We start from the raw sequence: 22,459 nt of genomic DNA, 5'->3' as shown, positions 1-22,459 counted from the left end.
CTTTATCCCCTGACCATCTCTTCTCTTTCTTTCTCTTCTACTCACAAAAGGTTTGCATTTCAGGATAAACCAAACTGGTGTGCAATGTGCTGCCCAGCATCTTAAATATGAAAACAGAGAAACGCAGCACATCCTATGCCAGGCTGCAGAAAGAAAAGGCAGTCTTGGCTTGCTTTGGATGTACGTGTAAAGTAAGGACCGCTAATGAAAAACTGGCTGCAGAGCTTTACAAACCAGTGATCTTCTTTGATGTCAAACATTGTTGTGGTTTTCACTTTTGATTTATCTTTAAAGAATTTTAACTGCTCTGTCTTTAGATAAGTAAATCCTTCATGGCTCTGGGAAGGAAATTGGCATGTGCACTAAGGAGGCATGGACTAGATAAGGGATAGAATAAAGCAGAAAGAGGAAAAAAAAATCTGTTTTATTAGATGAAATAGAACAGCTGAAAATCTTTGTTAATAAAGGGAAGCATAAGGCCTAAAGAGAAGGAAAATGGGATTACTGATAGAGCCTACAGAGGGAGGAGAGTGGAACGATTAGCTCTGCTAAAGAAAGAGGCTGAGGAAGGATATTCCAGAAAGAATCAGGTTGTTATGAAATACAGGAGATTTCTATGAGATTCTAATTACTCACTAAGCTGTGTCAGTTGACCTTTACAATCAGGGATGTCTAAAAGCATTATGATAAATATGGCTTTTATTTCTGTCGTTTTTTTTTTCCGCTATTTCTTTTAATTTAGTTTGTCAGTACCATTATATGGTAAAGCAGAGGAGACCACTGAGGTGTAATTTGTATACGCTTCCTAAATTTTTTTCTCTGAAGCTTTTTTTTGTTCCTCTTCATAAAGGAGGTGATCCTTCAAGATGTCACCCCTCCATAAAGGGATTGCTAAAAGAAGCTTTAGTTTTCGTAGAGCCAAAAAGAGTGGAAGAAAATATTTTAGTGGCAACAGAGTTGATGAGGAAAAGGAGAAGTAAAGAAAGTCTTTTCAGGAGTCTGTTTCCTAATGAAGCTTTTCTTTTGTCCAGTGTAGTCGTTTTAGAAAAAAAAACATCAAATAAAATGTGTATATTAAGAAGCATAAAGTAGAAATTGAAAAAGTTCAAAAAAAGCTGAAATGGCTGAATGGTTATAAACCCCCAGTAATTACTTGAGTCGCAGCACAAACTAGGTATAGGCCTTGGTTCAAAAAGGATGCATTTTCCTTTTCTTCGTCTCTGCATATATGCAACTGATTAGTTTAGTGATAGTTATGCAGAGCTGGAAAAGTTAGTTAAGATTCTGGCAGTGGAAGTGGCTGGCCTGGTTCAGCCACCATGGCCGGGTGTGGCGGGGCAGCTCCAAAAGGACTAGAAGGTAGCGCTCAGACAGCAGTAGGCAGGGCCCAGCAGGCACCCAGAGCCTCAGCACAGAGGAGGGTTGGCAGCCTGATGAGCCCAGCAGGCTGCGGCCACCCAGTGGGCCTGAGGTCCCTGGAGATGAGTCCATATTTGGCCTCTCGGACATGTGATTGGGTACTGCATGGCTGCTGCATGGTTGTAGCATAGCTTGGGCATGGCCGAGGACAAGAGGCTTCATTTAAAAGCAGCTTCCTGGCAAAGGATGCTCAAGCCCACAGTAGACCACTTTGTGCATCCAAACCCCCAGGACAGGAGATTGTGCTCAGGGCAAGGCATACAAATAGAATTGCATTTCATATATCTAAAACATATTTATCAAGCAAATGGCTTTATTTTTGGTGTGCAAAACAGGGCAAATCTCACAAGGTCTATCTGGATGTTAAGTAGAAATTAGAAGAAACTGCCAAATGCAGGCTAGATAGATAGCACAAACACCACTCTGCTGAGGAAGTTTGCGTGTACGTGTCTTGTAAAGTGTGGGAGAAACAACAGCCTACATAATTATAACCTTTTGTTTGTTTGTTTTTTGGAGCAAGGCTACTTGCTGTTTCTTTTTGAAGATTGACTGTCTTAATAGTTGCTTCAGTCTGGGACTGTTTTAAAGGCTGAGTTTTATTTGGTTGGTTTTGTTAATAACTCCCTTATTGCTTGACAGGCACTTGCAAGAAATCCTGACTTGTCTGTGTATACTGCCCGTTTCTCTCTGAGTAAAAATAGTGCTTCAGGGTTGGAACAACAAAGCACCTCGCATCTGCATTGAAAAGTCTTATATTAAAACCAGTTGTGAGTCTACAGTTTCTATCTCCTTGCATCTCTCTCAGCAGTTAAGCCAGTAGAGGGGTGAAGCCTTGGTGTTCAACTTTAAGCTTATCTGTGCAGATAACAAAGTAAAGTTGGAGATATCTTCCAGCTCATTGCTCTTCAGTGAAAATGTCTGCTCAGACTTTCCTCAGTGTTCCTGAGATTTGTATACCACTAAAAAAGAATCTTACGGATTTTTCTGGATTAGACATCTAATAATTATTGTAATTTCAAACATTTGCAGGAATGAATTCCCATTTTTCTAGGCATTGAGGTAAAGTTTTTTGTTAAATTGAGCTAATTTGCTTGTAGATGTCTTAAAGAATCTGAGTGTTACGCACAGGATCCACTGGCAGTTCATGATGATGAGGCTGACAGCTAGATTTTCCAGAAGCTAAAACAGCTATCACTTTACAGTGGGAGTATGCTAATTCGAATGGTCTCACTACAGTTAAAGATCAATAATCCAGTGAAGATGGATGCTCTTATTTAAAGGAATTCACAGTTAATTTAAATGGAAATCTGTGGCAGCAAATAGAAGTTTGTAAACAGAAAGGTATTTGCCAGCTTCCTCTTCTTAATATTTTGTTTTCAAAGGGAAATCCTAGAACACAAGTACTTTGATGTGTCAGTGAAGTCTCATTCATTATTTTGATTTTAAACTCTAATGAAATGAACTTAATGCTCTTGTCTTCAACTGAGCTGATACCCATTTGATTTGGATATGTAGAAAATCAAAATTCGCTTTGCAGTTTGTCTTGGAAAACACTTTGTCATGAATTTAACAGGCTGCAAGTAGACTTAGTAATAGAATTGAGGCACAAAAAATTGAAAATTGTTCATCGACTCATTTTTTGCATATGAATTCCTATTTAGGTAGAAAATTTTGTGTGGGCAGACTTCACCTAGAGCATTGGCTTTTGGTGTTAGATTTGGGTTATTGGAGTTGGCGTCAATGAGCCTTGTGGGTCTCTTCCAACTCGGTATCTTATGATTCTATGAAATAAGTAATAAAGATGCATAAGCACAGCTTACATAGGTAGAGCTTTATATAGATAAAGCTTCAAGGAAAATGTTAGTAGCAATTGTTCTCTTTCAGATATTTTGTGAATACTGTCTCAAACAGAAAGAAAATGTATTTAGCTGATGCTTGGGGATACTAAAATTGCTGAAGTACAGCTACAGTTTGGTAAAAATTAAAGCCACAGAAAATCTGTGTTCTCTCCGCCCTCTATTATTTTGGCCTCAGAACTTCTGATGCTGCATATCTCAAAACCATAGTGTTATTTTTAGTCTGTACAATTGGTATTGCTTTACAGAGTTGGAGAGTAGTAGGAAATTACTGTCATCAATCTCTGAATTGTAATTTGCATTGAGAATTCAGAATCTTGCTTTGTGTAAAAGCAGCATTGTTACTTTGATAATCACAAAATTTCTTAAAAGCACAGCAGCACTCTTCAATGACAATCTGCAGAGCTGAGTCAGTATCAAAGAATGTATATAGGCAGTAAGTATTCCTACAGCTGCTTGCTTGTTTTTTCTTAGAGAAAGGAGCTGAAGGGGGAGAATTGCTATTCACTAGAGGAACTGAAGGTTATTAATAGAGATGTCTTTTTTTTTTCCTCGTCTTTAAATTTCGTCATTACCTTTCAGTACAGAGTGTCCTTACTGATTACTAAGTAGCTTCTTAGAACTATTTTTCAGATATGCTTTTTTTTGTACGTTTTCCTTGCTGTTTTCCCATTTTGCTAGGATGCAGATGGGGGTGGGGAGCGGGAAATAGGGGAGAGAGGAGAGAGCATGTTCCAGAGGATGCCAGGATGACTTCAGTTATTGGATGACTGCTATCTGATGGATGGAAAAAAAGGAGGAGTAAACCTTTCATTCTGCACTCAGCTGAAACACAGAAAACCAGTTTACAGGTAAGGGAGAAAAAATCCTATATTGAGCAGCTGTTCTTGATCCTTGCCACAATATTTTGTGGCTAACAAACATGCATGTGCAAGAATCTTACTGTTTGTTCCTCGTTACTGACTTCAAAGCAGTGTCTGAGTTTATTACTCCTGCTTTCTAGGAGATTTCAAATTAATTGAGGTCCATAGGGGAATCCTAGATATCCCTGATGCTGTTTGAGAACTTTCTCATATGACAGTATAGGCATTGATGCTGAAGTTGTTCATAAGGCTATAGGATGAGAGATCTTTTGTGTGATGGAGTTGCTGTTGAAAATACAGCGTATGCTACCAGCAGCAAAACAACGTAGGTAGATCTGAAAAGAGTGAAGGTTCTTTCATGGATTTTTCCTTTATTTTTGTGTTGAAAATTTATGTGGTTTATAATTCAATCATAAAATTATTTCATAAAAATGCATGTAATTAAATTACACATACAAGATCGGTATTACAAGATTTATCTATTGCAGCTGCATACCAAATTTAATTAACTGTATGAAACTCATTCTACAGACCTCATATGTTAGCAGCAGCTTTTAGTTCACAGAAATTTGGGATGGTGAAGAGTAAGTAGTAAAATATTTGTTAGTATAATAAGTAACTTAGTGCAGAAAACAGGCTTATTTACTGAGGTATGTTATTTGAGGGTTTAGAATTACAGAGGGAAGTCTTGGTCCCACTGAAGAATTTGGACACAGAATTTTCTGTACGGGGAGAGGATTTAAATGTGTCAACTCCCTCCTGACTCAGTTCTGCATGTGTCACATGTAGCAAATAGGCGTAATACTACAGCACCTCATTATGCTTGTTTGAAGCAGAAATCTTTATTGACATAAATGAATTGTGCTTAAATTGTTGCCAGTGTATACCTTTTTTTTTTTTAAGCAAACAATTATTTATGTTATTTCACATTAGTGATGGAATTACTACAGTAGGAATTTGTGGAATTCATTTATTTTAGGTAACTATATTTTTGCTGTGTTTAATCTCATAATTATCTTAAAGAAGCTACTGCAAGTATTCCAGTAACCATTATATATTTCCAACATGATTTTTTTTTTCCTGACGTTTCTTGAAGTTAATGATAATGAACTGAGAAATGCCTAATTTTAAGCAACTTTCAGTATTTACTCTTTTATATACTCTTCTATTATTCCTTTTTAAATTATATAGAGTGATTGCTCCTTAAGCAGTTGTTAATTTTTGTGACACTTGTCTGTATCTTAAAATACAGTATTCTAGATTAATCATTTGCCAGAGGAACTGGGAGGGTTATTTCATTAACAACTAGTTTTTAATGACTTAATTGTTCATCTTTCCACTCCACTAGAAACTCAGTAAGGGTTTTTTTTGTTGTTGTAGTCACAGTCCATGTATAAAGAGCTGAAATAAGAGGAAGGATTAGAAGCTTTCTTCTTGGTTTTAGTGTATATGGTTGTATGTTTATAAAGCTAGACTCTGTTGGAATACTGGAATTGAGCTTTACTAGATTTCAGGAATTAAAATCAGTAAATGCATGTATCCAGTTTTGTTCTGTTCATTTAGAGCGAATTCACTTAGAGAAGACCTGAAATTCTTAAACTGATTTTATTAAAGACAAGCTGGAGAAAGCCAATGAAATTCTTGCTGAGCACTAAAGAGGAGTGGAAGAAGCTCTGTCTTTTACCCACTTATTCACACACCTTCCCAGCTGCCAGCATCTTCTAGCCATTTCTAGAATGGAGCCTGATGTAAGTTTGCTAAACCAGCAAGCAAAAAAATCAATATAGTATAGTGATTTACAAAATGATTCTAAATAACTGAGAAGCTATTTCTGTATATATTGCAGTGTGAACACTGATAAATAAGAATGACTGAAAAACAGACGAGTTGCATCCCATTGTTTTTTATTTGCAAGCAGTGGATATATATCTGAATCTACAAGGAAAATGTTGAATTACAATCCCGAGTTTATTTATTCCAATCACACTCCCCCCTTTTTCTTTTCCCAAAATGAGAAGTTTGACTCAAACCAGCTCCAGTCACAGCGAGGAGTTGATGAAAACAAAGATCTAGTTCCACATGTATTTAAATGATTCTGTCTCCTTGGAAACGCCACTGCTGCAGATGGATTTGGCTTTTGCTGGCTAAAAATACCTACTTAATAATGACAATGTGAAAGATACTGGATAAAACTGTTGTGTGTAGTCACTAGTTCCGAAGTTCCCTAATGATTCGTGTATTATACCTGAACTAAAGATATGTTCTATCCAGTATTCCCAGTCAGCTGCTGCTGGAACTCACCAGTGGTGTGGAAATGAGAGAACCTCATTAACTGTGCTCGCAGACCTGAGAAGGGAGTACGTGAGTGGGGGGCAGGATTGCTGAAGAACTTGAAAGCAGGCAGCAATCTGGAAAAACAGCTCGTGGTGAGGGTTGGGGGTGTGAGTGTGTGCCTTGTGCAATATTTGAGGATGCAGACAGACAGGCTTACTCCCAGTGAGATGGATGGTATGAAGGGTATGTTTAAGCCCTACTTTTCTAATCTAACTCTGTGCAAGTAAAATATGTTTTTTAATTTATTACAAAACCTCTAGTGAAGACATCCTCATCAGTTACGTGGGTAAGTGACTGAAATGTCATACAAATGATTTTAAATTAAATATTCAATTACCTTAAAAAAAAGTCAAAAAAAAAAAATCACAATCACTTACTTGCTGTAAGCAAGAAATAGTTTCTTAGCCATCATTCATGGAATACTTCACTCTTTAAAGAATCAAATCCACTTCTTTTTTCATCCAATTCTTCCTTATTGATTTCCTGTACATGTTACAACTATTTTTCTTGTTAGCTGATATTCGATACATATGAAAAATAATAATCATTTCTTTTTTTCTCTCTTCTTTTCCATTGGATGGATTCCTGATTGTGCTGAGCAAACAGAACAAATGACAAACCTTCCCTAAATGCTGTGTGGTGGGCAAAATATGCCGCCTCTTATTTTTATTCTTATTTTTAGATAATGTATGTGCTTCGTTGTGGCATGGATCAAAATCACTGATTCATTTATTTTTCAGCATTAAATGAGGTATTTTTCCTGTTCTGCAGTGTCTCAAAGGCAACAATAAAATATTACAAAGTATTGTTAAGCAGATAAATAATTAATCTTCTGCAAATTAATACTAAAATCCATTTTTAGCTGACAACACAAGTACCAAAGGTCATTTAAAGGGAGAGCTGAATACTTGGTTTTATTAATTGAAATGAGTAAGAGGAAAGGATCCAGTATCTTTAATTCTACGAGAGTTTTAACATATTCATAAGGAAGATTATTAAGTGGATTATAGAAAATTTTCTGTGAGGACAATAAAAATTAATCATAGCAGGCCTTCTTGTTGAGAATACTGTTTTATTTGTTGTTGTTTGTTTGTTCGTTTTTGTATTGAGCTAAGCCAGGTGTCTTTAAAATTAAAAACCTTATGTAATTTAAGATTCCATGGAGATAAGAAATCTGAACGTTATTTGAGGAATGTGATAAGTTACTGGAAGTAATGTGTGTGTTCTACAGCTGTAGCTGAGTTGTGCCAATGTCACAGGAGTCCTTTGATTTCTGGATATAGAAGCAGAACTTGCCAGCTGCTGAAAAAGTAGTGAGTAAAGTTGTTGCACATTGTATGTCACTGTGCCCAATTTGTGGAAGTAGTGATGATAACATGGAGAGAATACTGCATCATTTCCTTTTCATTAGCAAGTCGTAGACATATGAGCTGAGGTTTTTTTCCAGATTAGTTTTATTTTCTGCATTATTTGATTGTGTTTAAAAAAAAAAAAAAAAGAGAAATTAATAGTTCTGGCATCAGACCGCATAGGTTATATTAGACAGATTACATTACTACATTTGGTATTCCCCCTTGCTAGAAAATATCAACTGTTCTGTTTCTTGTTTCTAACCTTGCATCTCTTAGACATTTTTATCTTCTTACATATAGGTAGCACTACTAACGTCAATAGTTACTGCAGGAGCAAGGTAAAAAAAAAAAAAAAAAAAAGTGATCCTTTGTTAAATTTTGTCCATGCACATATACACATACATGCCCCCATCCACATGTACACCATTAGGCTGGAAGAGTTTGCTCATGTCTTTTTGGGTAAAAGAGGAAAACAGTTCGGAGTTGCTTACATTGGTGATAGTTTTATTTATTTATTTATTTATTGAGTTCAGATGTTCTATTTGTTTGCTTATTAAAACTCTGGCAGATGCTGCAGATTTGAGAAGAAGCACTACCACAATGCAGAGATCATGGGGCTGAAGGAAGAGCCGTTGAACTCATGCTGTCTCTGCTAGCTTTTAGTGATGGTGAACGAGCAGCCAGGCTGTGTGTTTAAATTCATGCTGCTTTGCTCCCTGTTGCATGCTGGCTGGAGAGCTCTGAAGGCTGTTTTGGCATATTCCAGTTGTGTCCATAGTATGCTTTGGCAGGTGCATACTGAGCTGTACAAAGTATCCTGCCATCTTGTGCTGTACATCATCTGGCAGTGTGCAAAATTGATGTTCACAAAAGAACAGTGTGCAAGTTCACTACTGAAACTGTATGAGAGTGGTTTCAGTGTGCCTAATGATGTTACTGCCTACTAATGTGGATAAAATTTAAATTAAAGAATACTCATCTCCAGCACTCTATAAGCTATTGGCATTTCCAGTCTCCACTACAGACCTAGGCCCCACCGCTCCTCAAGTTGCTGGAAGCAGCTTATTGCAAAAGCTCTGCTCCAAAAGCATGCTAAAATTCCCACTGCTGGGCTCAGACTCATTCCAGGCAGGGAATGCTAGGGAGAGGCTCAGCAAACCAGATACTGTCTTTTTGCAAAGAAATGCAATAAGGATGGTTGCTAGCGTGCCATGTTCCATATAACAGATCGAGCATTTCTTCCCATCATCTTTGTGTTTGTTCTTTATAAGGCTGTGTATCTGTAGAAGTCAGTAGGACCTACGGCAGAATCTGGCTCTTTCTCCCACATTTCGATTTTGTGGGTGGGTGATGGCTCCTAGCCAGAGCTCTGCCACACCCTGTCCTTCAGCAGAGCAGTCTAAAAAATAATAAGCCTTTTCTGGGAGCCCACATAGGAGTTTGAAAGTTTCTTCTGGGGGTAAAGTTACTTCAGTAAGGGAGGCCAAATACATTGCATTGGTTTGTTTTTCTTTTTCTTTTTTTTCTTTTTTTCTTTTTGGTTTGGTTTTCTTCAAACAGAAGCGGGAGAAAATCTTCCACAATGTTTTTTATGAGAAGATTTTAATTAGTGAGATTTCATCACCAAGCCTTAAAACTTTACAGAAGAGAACTGATCAGCACCAGGTCTTTGGTGATATTACCTGAAAACTTTGGTGAGGATCCTGTGATAAACCCAGCTAACATTCTCTTAGATGACTTAGATCTGAAGGTTAGGTGTCATGAGCCTGAATTTGTGACCCAGCTGCAGCTTGTCTTTCTCCTGTATCTCCTGTTTGCCTGTAGGACTCAGTGCCCTTTATGCGTCTTTTGCTCTGTTGGAAGTGGCTTCTGATGCAACAACTCACTTAGAAAACAGTTACGAGTGAAACAGTGTCAGAGTGTACAGCTTCTATGGGCAAATCTCATCTGCATGGGAAAGCCTTCTCTCTTGTTGAGTGCCTCCGAATCCATTTCTGCCAGGTTGCACCCTGCAGCTGAATGCAGAGTTCCTGGATGTCTGGTTGAATTAGCTCTGCCTTTTACTCATCTCTCTTTGCTCTTCAGGGAGCATGCTGAGAGAAGGCCCAGGAGAGCTAGCCTAGAATTTTCTTCTGTTTGCAGAACTGTGTGTGTTTCTTGTAGCTGTTGAACTCATACATCAGAAGGTTGCTTTAATGCTGCTGTATACGAACATTTTGTATTTAGGTGGTAAATGGAGGGTGTTTGCACACTTGGTGTGTATAGGACTTTGTGAGATGCTGTGCAGAACGAAGGGGTACAGAACTGCCATTCACTGTTACATCCATACAATGTAGACAGGAGGGTGAGCATATGCCAGCATCCCTTTGGCATTCTAAGTTCATTGCCAGTGGAGCTAGTTTGAGTGTACAGTGGAGCGTGCAACAATGTGTAGGCAGTCTGGAAGATTCATGGATTAGTGCTCAAGTGTGAAATCAGGAGTTCTCTAAAGCGATGGTATAGACACCCTGCAAAGAGCAGGCTTGGCAGGATTTAGCTTGCAGTATTGGAACAGATTCCCCAGGTTGAATTGCACAGCCATATTCCTATAGGATTTACTTAGTGCTGTAGGTTTAGCTAGTCTGAAGCAAGCAAAGCCTTTTCCTAGTTTATGTCTGTGTAACTGACCCCTGCCGTAGGCACCAATTCATGAATAAGATTATACTAATGGTATTCCGTGTGCCCACACAGTAGTCTCTAAGTGGAATTATCCCGCTGTGTGTTTTTAATTTTTACAGATTGCACTTGTGAAATTATCAGAGCCTACCTCTGACAACTGGTGCTTGCGATTAGAGCTGCCAAATACATGGAAACATGTATTGCAAACATAAATTTGAATTCTGAACAGCTGTTTGATTCATGTTCTTGTACCTCTGCTGTTCACTGTTTGCAAGCATTCATGCAAATGGATTTGTGTCTGCATTAATGCAGTCCTTTACATGAATAGTCATTTTCACAAGCAAATGGTATTCTTTGTGTGAGTGACGTTGTCACTATAGATGCTTTCAGTTTTGACTCTTTTTTTTTCTCCTTTAAAAACTATTAGCTGTACAAAGAGCAAAATAACCAAGTGTTATTTGTGTAACCAAGCAAATGCCTTGATTAGTTCATGACCAAATCTTAATGATGCTTTCCAGGTTAGAGAAATATCTTAAAAATATATCAAGTTTTGTTTGTGATCTAATAAATAAACCTAAATGCAAAAAGAATATTAATCACAACAAATAATCCAAACATCTCTGCTTGTGGGCGTCAATATTCATGATTTAACTGTGAAATGATTTGCCAAGTCTTCCTAGCATCTTACAGCACATGCTGACTGGCCAGTGGGTGGGAGTTGTTTGTGATGAGTACTGAGCAGTAATGTTTTATGCGTAACATCTGTTTTCTGCATCCTCCTGTTCTGCTTGCAGTCATCTACATAGGAGATGTTTTTGTTCAGAAGCAGATCTGTATTGCTACTCCAGACCTTGTCTAATTTTTTCCTTGCTTCCAGTTGATACATTTGAGACAAGGCAAGATGCTGTGTTACCCATGTATGAAGTCTTTGTTTGCCTGCCATTTATTTTTATTTCCAGATAAGAATTTTTATCCAAGTAGATTTTATTATGGATGTGATCAGCTCTCAGTAAAGAATCAGTTCAAAATAAGGTTTCATGAGTGAATGAAAGAAGAAATTATTTGGATTTCTTTTTTTAACCGAAATGCCTTTGTGTTCTTGGACTTTTTCTCTCATTTATTTTGTTTGTTTGTTTGTTTGGGGTTTGTTCTTTTTCTTACTGGAGCTTTAGGCAGTATCTGTTTCCTGTAGTAAACATGAAGACGCATGATCTGAAACAGAGACCTATTTCATTATTTTGTATCTCTTTGATTTTGTGTTTAGGCTGTTACCTGTGGTACATTGATACATACTTATGTCTGTCTTCGCAGGTATGTTCCATACGTCAGTTACCCATATGGTGACATATAAGCTGTATATATATCTAGTGATGAATTTTGCAACACAGTCATTTCTCTGTAAATTGTGACTAGGAGGAGTGTCTCTTTGTCATGAAGCAAAGATTTTCTGAATTCCCTATTTCCATATCACAGCTTGTTGTCTGTTTTCTTAGTATCTTTTAGCACATGTCAAAGCAATAGCAGAAGTACAAGTTAGGAGGAGAGCCTTTTCTGCTCTGCGTGCTGCCTACCCAACCTGGTACTTCTTGTTCTGTGGATTGTATTTTTGTTTTGCTTTTTTTTTTTTTTTTTTTTGTGGGTTGCAGTGAAGGACTGTGGGTGATAGCTAACAGTGTATGGAGGTGGCTTGGCAGTGTGTTTTTCAGGGGCAGCAGGCGAGGAAAAAGCTTCTCCTGGGACTGCAGGAAGCAATGCATTGCCACCCCTCTGTTCCTCTCACCAGCAATTCTAACACAGCTCTTCTGGGGCTTTTCACTGGTATCTGGAGATACCTGTTTTCTAAAGGACTCCTGCAATGAGATGGTTACCATGGTTTTCTAAAATCTTCAGCCCTTTCAAGCACAAGAAGGAGTCAATTTGCCCAGGCTTTTGCATTATTTTACTCTGTAGGGTACAGGTGATGTGACCGATTTAAATACGCCTGCACTCAGGTGGGACTTTCTCTCCCAGCAGTACCACTGGCTGCAAGCTCCTCGCTCAGGCTGGGTACCACAGGGCCGGCCTGTTGCCATGGCACCGTAAGGCCTTCCTTTGCAACCTGCCGGCCCAGGCCTGGCTACGTTCTCTTTGTAGCACTACTCTCTCCAGTGTGAGGAAAAGGAGGAAAGATGAATGGGGGTGTTTAAGAAAGAGGTCCTTCTCCCAGCAGGCACGTGTCATGCTTCTGCTATGGCAAGTTGCCCTTTCCTCAAAGAATCCTTCTTTGTGTCAGGCATTGGTGTTAGACCTACAGCTCACAACAGTGCACACGTGGCCAATTTTCCTTGTTCTGATACTGCTCCATCTGTCTCAGCTTTGCTTAGCCTTAGTGCATTTTAGTGCCCCATTAACACAGTGAGGAGTCTGGCAGAGGATGCTGCATTGCATCACTGCAGAGGACATTGTTGTGAAGCGTACATCAACAGACAGGAAAGCTTCTGGCTGTTAGACAGGTCTTCAATAATTATCCACAAATGTCTGGTTTTAATTGGACTCTTCTGTTTTCACCCGAACTGGCAGTTTGCTGTGGTAGATCTCTGATTGTAGTGGGTTGTTGTCTCAGTATTTGCCTCTGAAGGCTGGAGCTCGTTATCCTTCTCGGAGCCTGAAAATAGTGACTTACTACTTTCCTAATTCAAATTTTAATATGTTCTACACATCTGCTCTTCTTAGCTGCATAATGTTTGTTTTCTACAGTCACGTACTTCTTGTGTACTGGATTCTATGCAGAAATATGCACCTTCAGAATATACACGCTGCTGTATTGCATCAGACTTATACTTTCCATTCATGTATTAAAAGTTCAACTTAAATAAGTCTCTGGTGTTTTGTCTTGTCCCCAGATCCTGTATAGTCTTAAGATCAGGCTGGGTTTGGATTTCTTTGTGACTGTAGTTGCTTCAGTTTGACTCCTGAAAATCTGAAACTACAGATTTAGTTATAACAATTCAGTTAGAGTTTCCTATCCTCATTCCTTGATTCTGGACTTCAGGAACCTTTACAGATACCACAAGCTTTGTGCTTTCATTTCTGTCAGAAGTTAGACTGCTGCTTTACTCTGTTTTCCACTGGGATGTGTTCTGTGACCAACAGAGTACAAAATAACACTTGAATAAGCAGTACCAAGCTGTATATCACCATGCTTATTGCTCCTGGAGATGTGGATGTGATACAAGTAGCGTGATGTCTGTGTAAATGAGGTATGGGTTAAATGCATCAGACAACATGCCTCAGTCCTGTGCAGATGTGCTTCTTTCTGAAGAATATTGGCTTATGGAATGGCAGCTGTTTGTACAGATGTGATTTTGAAAGAATCTCCTGCTGGTACATAGTGTGTACAAACAGATATCATCTGCATGATATCCATGCTTTTGAATAATGAAAGTATCTTTCCTTTCCTTTCCCCATCTAGTGTTTTTCTGCAGAGACTTGATACCAGGGGCACACAAATCAACAAATCACAAACAAGTGGCAGCGCCTTTATTCATAGTGATACTCAGTTTCTCCACTGCTCCCTTGTACCCTGGCTTAACAGTATTAGCTAGCTGGGTCTAGAACTAATGTGTATGTTAGTTCCAGGGATCCTGGAAATTGTATGGTAGGGTTCATTGCAGAAATCTTAATAAGATGGCTTTACTGCTACCAGCTCATGGTGCTTGATGCAAATGTGGGCTGTGCTAAATGCAAGGAAATTTAAAACTATTTCTTGATAAAAATAGTTGTTTCTGCTACTATCTGTAAACAGTTATGGTTACTGAGTCTCTTACCATCTGTGACAGCTTTACTGAGGGGCAAGTTGCATGTTAGTCATCTAGGCACTGTGTGGTGTACTTGCAGAAGACAATGTCTGGCAAAAAGGCTTTAGTCTAGAAATCATTTCAGGCTATGAAATCAGCTCTTTGTGACAGTCTGCACACTAGTAATGATTACAGCTATTAGTTTTGCCTTGCAGTGCAGTTATGACAGAGCTTCTTTGGACTTGGAGCTTTAAGTCTCCCGTAGCCACAATTTCAATCTACTTAGACGTGGATTTGACCTAGGTTTTGATTGCACGGTAAACTCTGTCAGCCCTTTTCTTACTCTTTCTGCCTTTTCACTGAGATGTTTCAGTGTAAGCATTTTCTTTCTCACACTCCAGCTGCTTCTTTACCCTGTTCTGCAGTCAAGCTATAATCCTTTGGTTTTGATATTGCAGGCTGTTGCCATGGAAATAATTGTGAGTTCGCAAATTTGGTGCTGTAAGCTCTGCAGGAAGCAGTGGAAAAGGTGGTTGACAAGAGATACAGTGAGGACATGGAGGGCAGTTTGGAAGAGTTATTTCTGACTCTGTCTTTTGGGGTTTTCTGCCCCCTCTCCATTTTTCCATTTTTCTAGGTTTTCAATGTATCAGTGTGTGGGTTTTCTTTTTTTAAGTGGGGTTGTGTTAATTGTTGTTTCTTAATAACTTAAGGTATTTAAGGAAGGTTGTGGGTTTTGGTTTTTTGTTTGTTTGTTTGTTTCTTTTTGCTTGTTTGTTTTGCTGATGTTATTATAAACTGTAAGGAGATACAGGATGACCCTTTCCTTGTTCTCAGGATAGAAATATTTTCTTTGCAGCGTATAGTTACTTATTTTTTGGAAAAAAGGGCAAAGGTTGAGATCCGAGCATGTGCTGTTTGTCCTGTCTTGAGCCTGAAGAAATCCCTTTCAGGAAAACAATTTTTTTGTAAATAGTAAAAGAAGTTGAGAAGATCGTGACAGGCATATGCATTTAAAACTGTTGGTGTGACTGACAGTATTAGAACCTAATATATTTGTTATTTAATTTTTAGTAAGCTCTACAGACAGATAAGTTTGATGTTGAAGATCATATAATACAGCATCTGTTCTTATCATTACGTTGCATTATCATAGCATTCCATGTCTATATTGAAATCTTTTCTCTCAATTAGACACATCCATAAAGGTAAAAAGAAATTTAGTGAAGGAAAATAGTTCATTATAAACTAAATTGAACTGGCAGCTTGTAGAAGCTGAAGGCAAGTGATGTTCAGAAGAATGAGAATTTTTGCTACTACATGCTTGGAAGCGCCAAGCAGCAGCTTTTTAATTTTTTTTTTCCCCCCCCAGCTATTTACAGCAACTTTCCACTGATGAGTATAGTCAGAGAGCAGATATTATCGGTAACTTTTAAATTAAGATCTTGCAATTAATTACATCACAAGGATGCAATCAGTAATGCTGCTGACAGTAAATTTCTAGTTTTTTTTTTTTTAATTAAAGATATAGGAAAAAATAACTTGTTTAGCCTGTTAAATGCATTAACATGATCTAAGAATTTTGATCTTGTTTTCATTAAATATTCCATAAGTAGAGATAAAAAGGTCAGATATTTTAAATGAAGGGGAAACAACTGTATTGGACAGTATTGTTAGAAAGCAAAGTTCACAAGGATAGATTCAATCCCATGGCACTTCACTAGTATGAATGGAAATGGTCTATGTATGTGCCACTGCTCTGAATATCTGAACTTTCTCAGTGCTCCACAAGAAACTTCTGCATAAATTAAAATTGCTAAGTGATCCCAGAATAGTATTTGCAGGGCCTGGCTTTAAAACATGCTAAGTACCTCATGCTCTAAAGTCTAATTGACAATGAGGGCATTTGCTAGTGCTGAGCATTTCATGCTGAACTGTACTTGGTGACAGATACTGATTTTTGTCATGTAGTAGTTCTAGGTGCCAAGTAAGGTTTTAAGGGTTGTGTGAATATGCATTTCTACTGAATTATATGGGATTATGTGCACTTCATACTTGACCAAAGCATAAAGTAAAATATTTATTATTTAGTTCTGTGCCTGAAAATCAGTTATAGAATGTTGACTGTTCTGTTAGAATACAGATAGCACTTTCTGTCCTAAGAAAAAAAGACTGTCTGTATTAGAGATGGAATGTCTTTTGGATAGCTTTTTCTGTAAAAGTTGTTTAAAAACTCATGATAAGGAGCCACTTAACTAAAGGTAGGGGTATCAGAATGATATATAAACTCCTCCAGGTGAAATGAATTAGAAGACTTGGACAGCAGGCAGGTGTTCCAGTGCTTCATTACCTCTGTTCCTCTTACAGGTGCATGTGACAGCATTGCAGCAATGAGTGGAATTTTAAAGAGAAAGTTTGAAGAAGTTAGTGGCACCTCGCCTTGCTCCTGTGTGTGGGATTCAGATGATGACATTTCTAGCAGTGAAAGCGCTGACAGCGGAAGCAATGTCCACCCATCAGCTTCTAATCATTTTACCCGTAAGTACTAAAGTGTTATATTAAGGCATCCAGAAAAGTTCTACTTACTTTGAAGAAATACAGTGTAGGCTACCTGCATTTATTTTGAAGTTTTTTTTCTGTTGTACTGCATTTCATTGTTAACAGTGCGAGGAGATCTTTCCTGTTTTAAAACAACTTTTTCCTCTAGTAGACTTTTTTGGTAAAAGTTAGCAGTTGTCAGAGTGCATAACTTCACTTTTGTACCGTATCAGCTACAACTAGTAAATGCAAAATGTTTTAGGAAAATGGGAGAACATCTTCCATTTTGGGTGATAATTTTGAGGAAGAGGAAAAAGCAGCAGTAACTAATTTATGAGGCCAGTGTTTTTGTTTTATCCTGTTCAGTGATGAGTAGCCTGCACTATCGGTTGCACATCAGGCAGCTGATCCTCATAATTGCTCATCCTGTCACCTGAGCCTCAGTCTTTTTCTTTTACCCTTTATAGGAGCAGAGGGATAATTTTCTATGAGATGATGTTATATTCATACTTGATGTCTATATGAGACACTTGAAGAACAGAATACAGACAGCAGCTAGTAGAGTGGGTTTTGAAAAACCCAGATTTTTCTCCAGGCTTCTCACTGAAATTAGAATGGTAGTGAGAAGAACAAAAACTGAGATGATCTGAGACAGAGGTAGATATGAGAAGTCAACCCCGTTCCTCTACCCCCAGCTCATTACCCTGCTTTGATTGTGTTTAGGCTCTTGCTGTTGGCTCTTGAACTTGAACTCTCTGAGCTTTGCAATATGGTTTTCAGTCTGGAATTTCTTCCACTTGGCGGTCTGCCAGTGCTTTAGTCTAGCAAATAGGCTTCAGGGCATGGTGCAGATACATTTATTTTGCTTAGCTTTGGCCAATTTTCCATTTTTATGCGGGTTTTGTTTTTCATTTTCATTGTTTCATTCTTAACAAAGCCACCACGTATTTGCTTGTTGTTTCTATAGGTAATGGCAGTACTTCAAAGCAACTCAGTTTGGTTAACTACTTTTTAAGTTTTTGAGAGAGGAACAAACAAATACACAAAACAAAGAGACAAAAATCCATGACTGCTACAATAACAGACTTTATAAATCACAAAAGAAACTGATTGAAGTAGTTGGGTTTTTTTGTGTGTGAAGTAGAAATAAATAATGAAGTTCAAACATAAGGAACATGGCTCTTCATAGCTGAATCTTGGACAATATAAAGGAGTCAAAATAGAAGCCATGTATTCTTCTTTTTACAGTGGTATTTTTATCAGAGCATCAGAAGTGTAGTACAAGAAAATGCAGTAGTTGATATAAATTAGCTGAGGTATTTGTGGTTACTTCCTGTTTGTTTCCTCAAAGAGAAATCAGTGGTGTGATTTAAAAACAGTTTTATTTTTCTAAAACCATTGTTTTTAGATGTGTGGGGAGAATGAGTTTATTGAAGTGATCACAGATTACTGCGTGCATAAGGTTTTCTTTTAGAGTAGAATTTGGAATTTTTGTATCTTGTATCAGAACATTTCTTTTCAACCAAATACTGGTAATAGTCATTTTCAGATTCCTGTCTTCTCTTGCTGTTGTTTTCTACTAGTCATTGGCTTCTGTAAAACACATGTGTTTTAAATTTATTAGCAGTTTGAGATCTCTCACTGCATGAGAGAAATAAGAATATTCACAAAAATTATGTGATAAACTTGCAGGATTAGGTTGTATAATATTTGAGTACTTGGCAAAACATGCATACAGCAGCAAGTCGTGTTTTCAACTACATTCTCAGTAGAACATGCTATATGTATAACAGCAGGTTTTTAAAATATGTGAAGTGTATTTGCTCTAACCTCATATGAGATCAGTCAGATTCTTTCCTTCTCAGCCCACTTTATGCAGTGTTGTGTTTTATGCTGTACACGTGTTCCCTGAAGTTTGTGCTCCTACTGTGTGCCCAAAGCCAATGTGCTGTTCAGAAAAATCTCAGAAGATTCATATGAATTTTTCTCACTCTTCTTTATCAGTGCATATGCAGATTCATTGCTTCTCCAAGGGACTTCTGAGGTACACAACTGCAATCTAAAAAATTCTCTATTATGCCATGAGCTCCAGTAATCCCTGTCAGTATGCAGCAATTCTTTGTGATAGTGGAATGTAATAATATAACAGTATTTCATAAGCTAAATATCGATTAAGACTGCTGTTAATAATTAATACTCAACATGTTACATTAATCCTTTTATTTATTTTCCTGTGGTCACGTATTTTAATCAGAAGTAAATGTTGGCACATCCAAAGCATTTAAAAGATTAACAGTAGCATTTAATTGGTTTTCACATTCCCAGTAGCATACGTGGAAATGAATGTGCCAGTTTCAGTATATGATGTATGTCAAAATACATGTTTGTATATATTTATAGTATCCAAAAAGCATTGGGGTTTATGTGCATAAATGTATATGTAATTTGAAAAAGTGTTTATGTATATATATTTATGTATGTATATACATACAAGTGCAGTAAATGCACTAATAGTGTACAGAAATGTTAAGTGGTACTTTAGATGCGAAACTTACCAGAACCAAGGAGTGAGAAGTTACAGCATTTCATACGCGTTATTGACTGCTGTTCCAGTAATTCTTTTCCTCCCTTCCATCCCACCCAGAGATTTAAGAATTCCTTGTGTGAATCAAGCAGTTCTTTTCTGATAAGATGACTGGGCTAAGTAAGCAAATTAATCCCTTCTTGTAAAGGAAGGGTAAATGGTGTTTGTTAAACCCTTGAAGAAGGCTTACTTTTTCACTCATTGTTTGCTATTCATTTTATTGGAAGCAAGATTTCACTTTGTTTTAAATCAGAGCTTCCTTTTAAGCTCATGGTTGGAGAAGTTGACAGGGATTTGTGCTGGCCCAAACTTGTGCTCAAGTGCAGCTGGGAAAGTTTATCTAATTAATGTCCATTAACCTTCTATAGATTGATGAAGCATGTTGCAAACTGTACCCTTTCTGCTAATTATAATCCGTAGGCAGAGACAGTCAGTGAAGTGTTAAAAGACACTTAGTTTGTTCACTTGCAATGGAGTCAGCCTGACTATTTTCCTTGCATATTACGATTATTTTCTTTTCAGAAAGTTGGTATCTGCTTGAAGGGTAACTGGCTGCAGTAAGTTACACCTGTCAGTTGCTAATCATCGGGTGTCAGGTGGTCCCAGTAAAAGGCTGGAAGAACACCTGTGTGTGGGTTTTGATCTGTGATTAGGCTCAGGGTGGTGGAGATGGCTCTTGTAACCTTTGTTAGTCAAGAGTAGAGCTTTATTCTCCTGACGTGTTGCATGCAAAGAACCTAAAATAATGTTTTGCATGGAGCTGGACCTTTTTGGGTTGGGGCAGAGGTCTGCAGCTTAATTCTGTTTTCTGGATAGAATATGTAAGAAGCAGAAACTAATGGCAGTGCGTGTTTCTAAAGTAATGTTTGATTTGCTTTGGTTTAAAAGGCTGAAAATGAGACTGTGGAAATGTTGAGAACAGTGGCCAGAAGTCACTCCAGAATATTTTAGACTCTGAATCAAAGAAATTCAGTCTCCTTAACCCAGAGACTCATGCTCAATTGTTTGCAAAGTGTTTTCCAGCATTTAGTATAACCAGTGTGTAAAGCAGGAGTAATACTACTGCTTTCCAGACTCTGACCAGATTATTAAAAATAATAATCACACCTGTTGCTACAAGATGTGAGGAACTACTTGAGTCTCCATTTAAATTCACTGAAGCATTCTGACATGGAAACCTGAGCCAGCAGACATTTTCCATTATCCCATTGTTTTGTCATGACTGACTTCAGTTTTTACAGTTTCTATGACAACTGTGATTTTTGATTGGTAAAGAGTAAGAGTGAAATGCTGAAACAGTTTTTGGACTGTACAGTATTTTTCCATCAACAGAGTGCAGTGAACATATCAAGATGTTCTTCACTGAGCAGTGTTGTAATTGAATTGCTGCTTAAATAGGGATACCTGCTTGTGGTAGACTCCACATACAATAATTTTTCAGATAGAACAGTTGAGGAGAAAACCCTGCAACTTTTGCCAGATAACTTTCTGGAAAATTCTTGTTAATTTGTAGCTTAAGACATTCTTGTTTTTCAAATCGCGGAGATATTTACGTTACCATGTTAATACGTAAAGGAATGAACAACACATGGCTCAAAGCAGTGCGGCAGGTTGTTTTCTGAGATTGTGTAGCATTTTTTGTAAGTCATCAGCAAAATGGCACTTGGCAAGTAATGATAGAATTTCACTGGGTGGGTGTCCAGAAAGAAAAAAAAAAAAGGGGAGGAGAAAAGAACAAGACAATGACTTTTTCTGGATTACAAGAGAACAGAGAGTCCTTGGAGTCCACAGGTGAACAATTTCAGTGGAAATGCAGAGAGGAGCTAATAGAGAGCTATTGGGGGAGGAAAGACAGCTTGTTAATTGGATCATATATGAATGAAAAGAGGTTCCACGAGGCAGGAGGAGTTTGACAAGCAACAGGGTGTTTTAGAGTAAGAGCAAGAAAGCGCTAACAGATTTTCTTTGGCAAATATGTCAGCTTGCAGAAAGGGCCACAGATTGGCTGGCTCATAACTGGGAAAGAGGTAGGGCTAATGAACAAAATGAGAATGAGCCAGTTTTATCAAGATCAAAGGGATTTAGTGCTCTGACAGTTTGTAAATTCGTAGTAAAAGTGACTCATCATCTTTTATTACAATGATACACAAAGCATATTTGAAAAACACATTAGAAAATCACTGGAAAATGTTGATTGGGATTCTGTAACACTTGCAGTTCTGTTTTGTATTTGCTAGAGGAAAGCACCTTACGTTTGTGTAAATCCTGCTCCACTCAGGAGTATGTACTGATGGTAACGTGATGTATGAAAAGAGATTTGCTGATCTGCACTTGTCTGTGAGATTTGCTAAAACTAAACTTGATAGTTTGTCTTTGATTTGTGATGCAAAATAATATATATATGTATATACATACACATACACACGTATATGTACATATACATATACATACATATATGTGATTAAAGTAATACATCAAATCCAAGCCACTAGTTTAAACTTTGTGGTAGTGGTTGTCTTCAGATACTATTCTAATGTGCAGAATAACTTAATAATTTTACAAATGCATGAAAACCGCTTATAAAGAATATGAAGTTTATTTTCCTGTATCATGTATATACAAGTTAAAAAACATTAAATCATAATGACTGTGACGTTCTTGATAAAGAGGAACGTACCTAAACCCCCCAGTCTTTAAAGTTGGTTCTTCCTTTCAGCTAATTTTAAGTTTGGATTTGAGCTAGTCTTACCCAGCATTCTTTCCTGGAGAAGCCATGAGGTTAACATGTGAATGGGCTTTATTTTAATGCAGGCTTTCTTCATGGTCTTTGACAAATAATACCAGAATTTTAAAATTTGTTTCATAGAGGTACGTGACTTAGATTGAGTGCTAACTGTAGCTGTTCTGGTTCTCAGACGTGAGGAAACTTTGACATGTGGATTCTAGTGAAAGCTTGGGTGGTCTGATATTATTACATTAGATTCTGTAGGGAAATCATTGACGAATCAAATCATAAAAGAAGGAAAAAAGGATTTTTCTGTTACTGGTTTATAATTTCTAATAGCTCCGTTTTTGTCTG

At 37.7% G+C, this 22,459-nt stretch overlaps 1 protein-coding gene across 11 annotated transcripts in view; it reads left to right on the top strand.

Annotated features, from left to right (window-relative positions):
• The window catches only part of CSRNP3 (cysteine and serine rich nuclear protein 3), an 87,415-nt gene that overhangs the window by 12,184 nt on the left and 52,772 nt on the right, over positions 1–22,459 (top strand). For 7 of the 11 annotated variants that reach the window (XM_040704217.2, XM_040704219.2, XM_025152653.3 and 4 more), the window contains exon 1: positions 16,648–16,796. Coding sequence is in view for 4 of the 11 variants with exons in the window: in XM_004942790.5 (XP_004942847.2) it covers positions 16,649–16,796 (148 nt within the window). In the remaining 7 variants the exon portion in view is untranslated. Of the gene's footprint in view, positions 1–4,092; positions 4,127–16,625; positions 16,797–22,459 lie in introns of those variants that run through there. The other 4 variants (XM_004942790.5, XM_040704212.2, XM_046944101.1 and 1 more) reach the window with 2 other exon arrangements.

Source organism: Gallus gallus, chromosome 7, assembly GCF_016699485.2.
Source record: "Gallus gallus isolate bGalGal1 chromosome 7, bGalGal1.mat.broiler.GRCg7b, whole genome shotgun sequence".
NCBI lineage: Eukaryota > Metazoa > Chordata > Aves > Galliformes > Phasianidae > Gallus > Gallus gallus.
The sequence above is the reverse complement of the archived record's forward strand: the minus strand, read 5'-3'. Positions and strand labels throughout refer to the sequence as shown.